The sequence below is a fragment of the Callospermophilus lateralis genome, chromosome 1 (assembly GCF_048772815.1).
Source record: "Callospermophilus lateralis isolate mCalLat2 chromosome 1, mCalLat2.hap1, whole genome shotgun sequence".
Taxonomy (NCBI): domain Eukaryota; kingdom Metazoa; phylum Chordata; class Mammalia; order Rodentia; family Sciuridae; genus Callospermophilus; species Callospermophilus lateralis.
In genome coordinates, this window is record NC_135305.1 from 108,913,505 (window position 1) to 108,922,584 (window position 9,080).

The 9,080-nt window shown below is 34.6% G+C and overlaps 1 protein-coding gene across 1 annotated transcript; it reads right to left on the reverse strand.

Annotated features, from left to right (window-relative positions):
• Positions 1 to 2,270: 2,270 nt before the first annotated feature.
• Sec61g (SEC61 translocon subunit gamma) lies at positions 2,271 to 8,404 on the reverse strand. The gene is made up of 4 exons (XM_076864737.1): positions 8,286 to 8,404; positions 6,752 to 6,851; positions 5,124 to 5,226; positions 2,271 to 2,417 (listed from the first exon to the last, which is right to left on the reverse strand). The coding sequence occupies exons 2-4, from the start codon at positions 6,843 to 6,845 to the stop codon at positions 2,408 to 2,410; spliced, it is 207 nt and encodes a 68-aa protein (XP_076720852.1). The 5' UTR covers positions 6,846 to 6,851; positions 8,286 to 8,404; the 3' UTR covers positions 2,271 to 2,407.
• Between the last annotated feature and the right edge of the window lie 676 nt (positions 8,405 to 9,080).

Here is a 9,080-nt window from a genome sequence, read left to right on the forward strand (position 1 = left end):
ACCTGGGATATGGCAGTAAATCAGATAGAAACTTCACCTTCTATAGAACTTACATTCTAGTGAGGCAGATAATACAGTAAAATTCAGGTGGGATGGGGTAGTGGCAGTAGAGGGGATGAATTGTGAACTGTGAATATTTTGAAGAATATAATATCAACATCACTAAGTAAGTGATTATGAGGATTAATGGTGAAGAAATTGTTTGAAAATCTTATAAAATTATCATCAACCCTATAAAGCATAGGATCCAATCTATGCTGGTGAGACAACAGTTATAGTAAATACTATTCATTTAAAAAATTTTCTGAGGGACTTGTAAAGAACAATCATGTAAGGGTTTGTTTTTGTTTTTTGATGGGGAGGAGAATGCAAATGCATTTTAATAAATTATTATTAATGTATTATAATTCAGAATTAATGAACTCTAAAACATGAAGTCAAGATATTCCAGAAGCTTTCTCTAGGTGTTTTGTAAAAATTCTAAAAAGTAGTGCTAAAAGCAAGATTGATTTAAAAATAAATATTTTTAAGCAAGGTCTAGTAGGATCTCCAAAAATTATGGAGGGCAGCTGATGTGACACTTGTGGAGCATTTGTGTTTCATAAGCAAGACAGCAAAAAATAAAAATAAAAATTATAAGGGAAAAATACACACACTACTAGACTAGCGTTTATGCAAAGGTTATAGGCATAGGCACAATAAACTGAAAAATATCCAGAGTGGGAAAATCTACCCAGAGACTTTTTACAGAGCAGAAAACCATGCCTGGTGTAATAGTGGTAGAACTCAGCTCATTTTAGGTAGCTTTCTGATACAGGTGCCAGTTTAAAGCACAAAACTACAAGATGCCTCTTACGCTCAGGCTGAATTAAGTACCTTCCCTATAAGCATAACCTTTCTAACACATAGCCAAAAGAACAGATTTCAGAGTAAGGCAATGCCCGCCACCAGTTCCAAAGCTATTGAAATAGGAACTAGTCTTTCTTTCCTTCCCTGATCAAGGCTCTGCCACTGTCTGTACTATTACCTTCTCCCTCTCTGATGTGTGTTGTCTTTTTTGTTATTAAAGTAGATTTTAACACATTGGTCAAGGATTTGCTCGTAGAACACCAAGGGCCATGGAAACTGCCACAAGAAGTGGATTACTATCCTCTGCTATTGTTATTTAGAAAATAATTTTAAAGCCAGGTGCAGTGGCACATGCCTGTAATCCCAGCGGCTCAGGAGGCTAAGGCAGGAGGATCATGAGTTCAAAGCCAGCCTCAGCAATTTAGCAATGCACTTAACAACTCAGAGAGACCCTGTCTCTAAATAAAAATAAAAAGGTGTGGCTCAGTGGCTAAGCACCCCTGGGTTCAATCCCCAATACCAAAATCATCATCATCATCATCATCATTATCATCATCTTAAAGAAACACCCTCTGATGAGTCACATGCATGCTGAAGTACTGTTTTACAACACAAATGTACCAGCTCATACACATACATATACAGGAGGACTATGGTTAATAAAAAACAAAAAACCCTATTTTTTTCTTATTTAAGAAATTCAACTCATGTTTATGAAGATTATTCTGCTCTATCACCAGAGTTCTTGGTCAAATTGCATTTTATATACATGGATAAATACAAAATATTTATGTAATACCTTATCTACCCATGAAGTCACCAAAATAACTGAGCAGTCCAAATGTATGCTATAAATAGGAATTTATAATTCCCTATGTCAAAAAAAATTAATTTTCAGATTCATTTTATCCTACAAAAAATATGATTAGCAGCAAAGTTTGTATTTTGGAATAATTTCCATCATGTGCTCAATATAAACATGTATATTTGTATACATGTATACATACAGATGTACACATGTACCTCCCAAAATACTCATAAAATATACACACATGCATAAACCTTTTTATTCTTTTAAGGAGCTAAATAACTATCAATAAAAGCTGGCTTTATGGTCTCCTTAAGATAAGTGATGGTCAAAGTGTCAATGTATTTTTATTTCCCTGAAGATACTACATGTTGGTACTTGGATCTCAGGATTTCAGAGCCTCTAGAATTGTGGGGGGAAAAAAATCTATTATCTATAAATTACCCAATCTTGGGTACTTTCTTACAGCCACATGAACACTCTAATATTGCTATTTCACAGGACCTGTTCATTTCCCTTATAAATGAAAATATTCAAAAAAATTAATCAGCCATTATTTTCTATCATTAAAATCTGATGTCTATGAAGGGAAAAAAAAAAAGAGAAGTTTGTTTCTTTTGAAATGGTTTTAATTTAGCAATAGAAAATACCTCAGAAGAAAAAAGTAAACAGGCAAACTTTCACTTCATGAGCATTTAAACCCTCATTTGTTCACTAATCCATAAGATGAAAAGCTTTGTCAAAAAGCATTCAGCCACCCCTGTAAAAGAAAGAAAAAATGGAATTTTTTTAGTATATATGAGATTTTAATTGTAAAATTATTTTAACTGCAACATGCTATAATAATATGGAATCAAAAACCAGTTATTTGAGAGTCATAACTAACTTTGCTCCAAGTAAGCATAAAAGAAAGACACATTGAGATTTAAAATCTTAGAACGGCAAAGTCCCTAGTGATGATGTTTTTTTGAACAGGTATATTTTAAAACTCACAATACTCATGTCTTCCTGAACATAACAACAAATATTAATTATAATACAGAATGGTTGATACAGTCAGCAAGGCAGTTCAAAATAAAGACTGCAGACTAGCACAATGGTTCTCACCCACTACACTGTGCCACAATCATTCAAAAACCTCTTTTAATCATATGAAAATCAAAGTTATCTTTTCTGCAGAAGACTTCCTAAGCTTTAGGGATGTTGCTCAGTGGCTGCACACTTGCCTAGCAAGTTGATCCCTAGTTCCATGAAAAATAGCAACAACACAAAAAACAAACAATAAAATTGTAATGTTGGATATACAGTTAACACTATGATACTAAATAAACAAAAATAATCCCACTACTAGATGAAAGCTTATGTTATTGAATTAGACTGATATAACTAACAGACCAGCAAATGCACAACCCCTTTAAATTATAGTACCGTGGGCATTAATTTTGACGATATAATTGGAAAATAAGGAGGAAAAAATTGTAAAGAAAAAAAGAACGTCACAATAATTCAATCCAGTCAAAGGGAAGCCTCTGGATACATTTCCTTTGCCATCATTGACTAAACAGTGATTTATGATTCCATGGCATAATATGAAAAGAGTATATTTTTCTTATCTCACAAAACACTTTACATGGTCTTCACTTTATGGTAAAAAGTATCTAAAAATAGACTTAAACTCTTAACACTGAAATAATTTTTTAACTAGAAGAAAGTTTTTCTAAGCAACAAACATCCCAAAGGTTTCATATGCTATTCCACCACTTATGAGCCATACAATTTAAGTTAGTCTCTCCATGTCTCAGTTCCTTCCTGAGGATTACACAAGAACAGTCTGTGGCACAGGGTAAGTTCTCTATATTATTAACACCATCACCACCGGAAAAAGATAAAGAACCTAAAGTTGATCACTTAATTAAACTAACAGTTATTCAGGGCTTTATGGATACAAGGTAACACTAGACTATATTCTACTATATACATATATACATATATGTTGTGTGTGTGTATTTATAAATATATTTATTCTTATGTAAATATATCACATATTTACGTAACATTAAATAACCAAATAGGTTTTACTCAGAACTCATAATCTTAATGTAACAGGCAGACATATCTTAAGTATGACCTAAGGCAGACTGAAGTCTGGCAAGAGAGATAAAAATACACTGCTAAGTGTGGGTAGGGAAAAACGTAGTATTAAAAAAAAAAAAAAAAGAAAGGACTTGACAGGAGACTCTATTACACCTTTTTACTTGGGCAACTATAGCTCAGAAACAGTCTAGGGTTTGGGAATTCTAATTTGGTATTCCTTCCAAGGTTCCACAATTCCAGAGTTAACATTTCTCATTAGTAACATAAAAAGGATTTCTGAACTGACAGAGATTTGAGTGACTTGGTTCCTTACAGCTACAACTCTTCATGATCTTAAAATATCACTTTCTGAAACTTTTGCTTAATAACCATTATAATTTACTTAAGAAATCCAGTTATATTTATAAGACAACCTCCACCAGTATCAGTGACAAAATACCTAGTATTTAAGAGATTTGGAGTTTAAAAAACTTGTCTAAATAATTGTTGCAGACTTTAAGACATCATAAAAAAAAGAGAGTTACTATAACCCCCAAACTGCAGATGAGACTAAGAAAGTAATATAAACACAAGATCACAGAGTAAGTACTGAAACTCCTATCAAGACCTTCCACTAACTTAACTAAAACTGAAAATTAGATTCATCAGGTGTCCCAATGACAATATTTTTCTTGCAATGAATTTAAGAAGCAAAAGCCTTTGTAAAAGAACAGAGATCTCAGTATTTCTCAGTGTTCTCTCCTGCTCTTTATACCTAAAGGTTATAATACCCTATTGTTAGTAATAGTAGTTAATTACAATAATAATTTCCATTTAAATCCTTAACCACATCATTTTCTCAAGGCCTTAAATGGCTTAAGTCATTAATCTTTACTAGAAAGCAAGTAAGAACTACTATCCTCACTGAATGAATTGGACACAGAAAAGCTAAGACACTGCACAAAGTTATGCCCGCCTAGTAACAAAACAAACCATAAGAATGTAGACAATCTGGTTCAGAATCAGAACTGTATCAAAATAATAATTTTCAAATAAAGAAAGTTTTTTTTTGCATCTTAAAAATCCACAAGACACAGTATAATGAGAAATTGTACTTGAATATTAGTTCTGTCACTGAATACTTCATATTGAATCCCTTTAAGTAACTTCCATGACCCTAAAAAATTTTAGTTATCAAAGAAAACTCAGCTTTGCTCACAAAATTGATATTAAAACTGTATGTAATATAAATAATAAATATCAGTAGATATTTACAACATTAAGAAGTCAACAGATAGCTCTGAGTATTAATAAAATAGACTTAATTTTCAACTCAAATAGTTTCAATTTTCATTCATTCTTAAATATAGTCTGTTCTACAAAATTTACTTACACAATGATGTTATTAATAGGGATATGGATCAATTTCACAAAGAAACCAATGAATCCCATTATAGCAAATCCTATTGCTGTTGCCATGGCAATCTTCTGGAATTCTGCATTTCAAAACATAAAATTCACATTAATTTTTTGCACTGTCATTGAAAGTATGGGGGGAAAAACTATCAGTAATATAAACTTTTATTAATTCTAGTTATATACCTATTAGGAACTTCTCCTGTCCAATATATATATATATATATATATATATATATATATATATATACCTATAATAGTGAATACTTGGACAAGTTTTAAATTTTCATACATTGTTGATATTTAAGGAAACGAATTGAAAGTGCAGGTCTCTCATAGTGAATTCATCAATAAGCACTGAAAATATCTGCTTTTCTCAGCAAATGACCTAAATAAGTAAGGGGAAAAAAAAAAAGGATGGAAGACAGAACACATGGTATTTTTCTTAATGTTTCAATGCAACAATTTTCACTCTAACATACTAATTATAAAATCAGAATTTCGGTATATATTTGGTATATTTGAAACGATATATTTCTGGTATATCATAATGAATCCAACATTAAGGCTTTAAAAAATCAAATTACATTGAGCACAATTTTATAAAAAGATTTCAATTCTGGTATGTCTGAGTTTCATGTTATTTCCTCAGGAAATTTTTACCTGACCTCTTGACTTGGTCAGTCCTTACATTATATGAATCAGACCTCCTAGTATTTCCTACCCCAGCAGTAATTTAAAAACACAATTGGAGTGACTTGTTTATGACAGTCTTCTCTGATAGATTCTTAGCTTCATGAGAACAAGGACTGTTCCCTATCGTATTTATTTATATATTGTATTACACATAATATTAAATTATATTTTGTATTATATCCCGAGTTCCTAACTCAATGAATAAAAGTATATTACTTTTGCTGTACCTTTTAACACATGAATCATGACACAAGACAAAATATACTTTCTAGGTTGGCAACAACCTATATTATTGGTTTCATGTTAAAAGTTTTGTTCACTGGGTGGGGATAAAGCAGAGAAGGCTCTAGAGATTTTTCCAGAGAAGTAATGTAAAAGATATAAAAATTCTAAAAATTATAAAATGACTAACTTAAGTGTAACATGCAAAGTAAAGCTGTAATAACTAAACTTAGATCATTTAAAATACATAAACAAATATATAAAGCAGTGCTGCATGCCTGTAATCCCAGATTTTGGGAAGCTGATGCAGGAGGATCACAACTTAAAAGAGCAGAGCAGCTTGGCAACTTAGTGAGACATCCTATTCCAAATTAAAAAACAAAGGGCTAAGGAGGTAGTTCAGTGGTAGACTGCTTCTGGGTTCCATGCCCAGTACACCAAGAGGGTGGGTGGTGGGGGTAAGGCCAAAAAAAAAAAAAGCAAACAAAAAGAAAAACACAGAACAAAAAAAATTAGAGAAGACTGTATACAATTTAAAAAGTGATAATGTTTTGAAGCAATAAAACAAAATAAATCATATATTGATGAAAGGAATGCAATGGTTGCTAATCTGGAATATGTTAAATTCAAAGCTTAGAAAAAAAATGCAAAGATTTTTAACTTTTTCTCTCATGTTAAAGGTATTACCTTTTCTATCAGGTTTGGTGCATCTTTTAACAAGACGAATTGAGTCCTTCACAAACTGCCGACTTGGCTCAACAAATTGCATTACCTGATCCATGATTGCCTGTTTAAGCAAACAAACAAAAGTTGCTCAGGAATATTATTTATCACATAACAAAGACTTGCTAAGTTACATAAAGATGTAAATGAGACCAGCCATGAATTCATGCCTGACATTCTATTCCATCTCATAAAACAAAACTAAACAAAAAAAGCAGACTCCAAGGTCTAAATTTATATTCTTTTTGTAAATTCCAGGAAAGCATCAGATCAAATGATGTTATCCTTATTTACAAAGAATCATACTTAATATAAAGGGGCTTTTTCTATTAAAAGGTTACACAATTGACAGCACATCCTATTCCTTACCCACTCTTCATTCAATGTTTCTGCTAAGAAGCAAACTATCCGAGGATCTAACAAATACTTTCTGTATTTTAAACTACTCAGAAATTAAGAGCCTTAAATGAAAGAAAACGTAAAATTTCAACCTTATTGTTATAAACCATGCTTACACACTATACAGAGTGTACTGTGTGGAATGGACAGGTAAAATTTCAAACCCACAAAGATTAGCAAAAGTAGGATCCAGATTCTGTAAGACTAATAAACTCCAAACCTTTGGTTGTGCACACAACTTTTAAGAAAACAGGGTTAGGTACTTCATCATATAGATTATTTTGAGAGCTTATTAAGCTAATAGAAATGTTATTCAAAGACATTGGTAAAAGAGCTAATAAGGGCAGGGTATTTAACTCTATTTCTAGTGCTTAAAACAGTAGTCAGATAGTGATTCAAATCCTTGGCCTAGGGTAATTAAACACGAGTTATTAGAAATTCTGAAAATGTTCTGGAACAAAAAACACAATATCGGTTATTTTCTCAGTATTTCATTTAACTTTGCCGAAATCCTATGGTTTTAAACTTTATGTAATCAAAGCCATCGTGATAAATGCTTAGCACACTTTCTCCCCCTACCCCTCCAAAAAGAAAAAAAAACTCACTTCAAAGAACATAGCATTCAAAGGTCTGAGGAGACTCAAGAACCCACCACGATCTCTTCATTTAAAACCTAGACCAACTCTACTACTATACACCACAAGGAGTGGTGGCAGGGCTAGGCCTATATACAGAAATTTTATAAGGCAGGATTACACACACACACAGCCAACCATGCAGGCGACAGGCCTTCATCTCTGACCCACAACACACTGGAAGCCCCCCAGATTTAGAGTTCTCAAGAGTTCGCTCTGAGAGACGGCAAAGAATGAGGAACTACAAAGCTGAGCCATGGACCAGGACTCAGCCCTGGGTAGACGCGGCTCTGGGTCTAGGTTTACACTGGAGGCGGTGCAGGAAGATAAACTGGGACAGGATCCAGACTCAGATCTCAACGGGTGGATCCTCTCATCGCCGACCAGTGCCTCCGTAAGAACCAGAAACCCGCCTACGCCAGCTACAAAAGCCTGGTGTCCCGGCACGCCCGGTTCCCCCTTACCCTTCGGGTTAGCCCCTTCCTACAGGTAAGAAGATCCTCACGTGCCCAGCGGCTCGGTTGCCACTTGAGATGGTAAAGACACGTAGCACAGCAGCCGACTCACTGAGGTCCACCGGAACCGGAAATCAAGTATCGGCCTACAATCCGCCCACCCGTCTGTCCTATTGGTTCTTTACGCTGAGCCGTCAATGCGCAGGCGCATCACGACTTGCGTTTTAGCTTCGCCTCCCGGAAGAGATTCTGTGAAGAACTGAGGGAGGGAGGGTGGTCGTTGCTGGATTTTGCCTTTCTTCCACAGTTTGTGGGCTTCCTCAGAGTTTTTGCTCCGCTAAGTGCCTGGTACACTCTCCTGCACCCCACCAGCGTGATTAGGCTATTTGAGTTCACAGCAAAGCCCCCTGCGGCGTGGCGCGGTGCCTGCTCTCTAGTAGCCGCTAACTAGGTAAATCCAAGATAGATTCCCGTTTGAGAGGATAATGAACGTCTTTTCAAAGTTCTTGTTTCCTGAGGTCCTGCTTGGATGTGTGTCTCCTTATTGTATAAGAAAAAAGAAAAAGAAGGTTTATTGCTTTGCTACCAAAGGAGAAACAGTGGAGACTCCCGTAAAAAAGGCTGTGAATCTGTTGATGGGGGCAGGGGAATGTTTAAAGGAACTCTTCAAGGGTGACATTCCAATTGTGCTTTGGTAGGGAGGGGTTCCAGGTGCACTGGTGGTGTATTAGGATTCACTTGTTAATTCACTTTTCAGATCCTTAGCAGGCATCTCTTTCCTGTAGTGGGTGTGTTTTAGGGGAA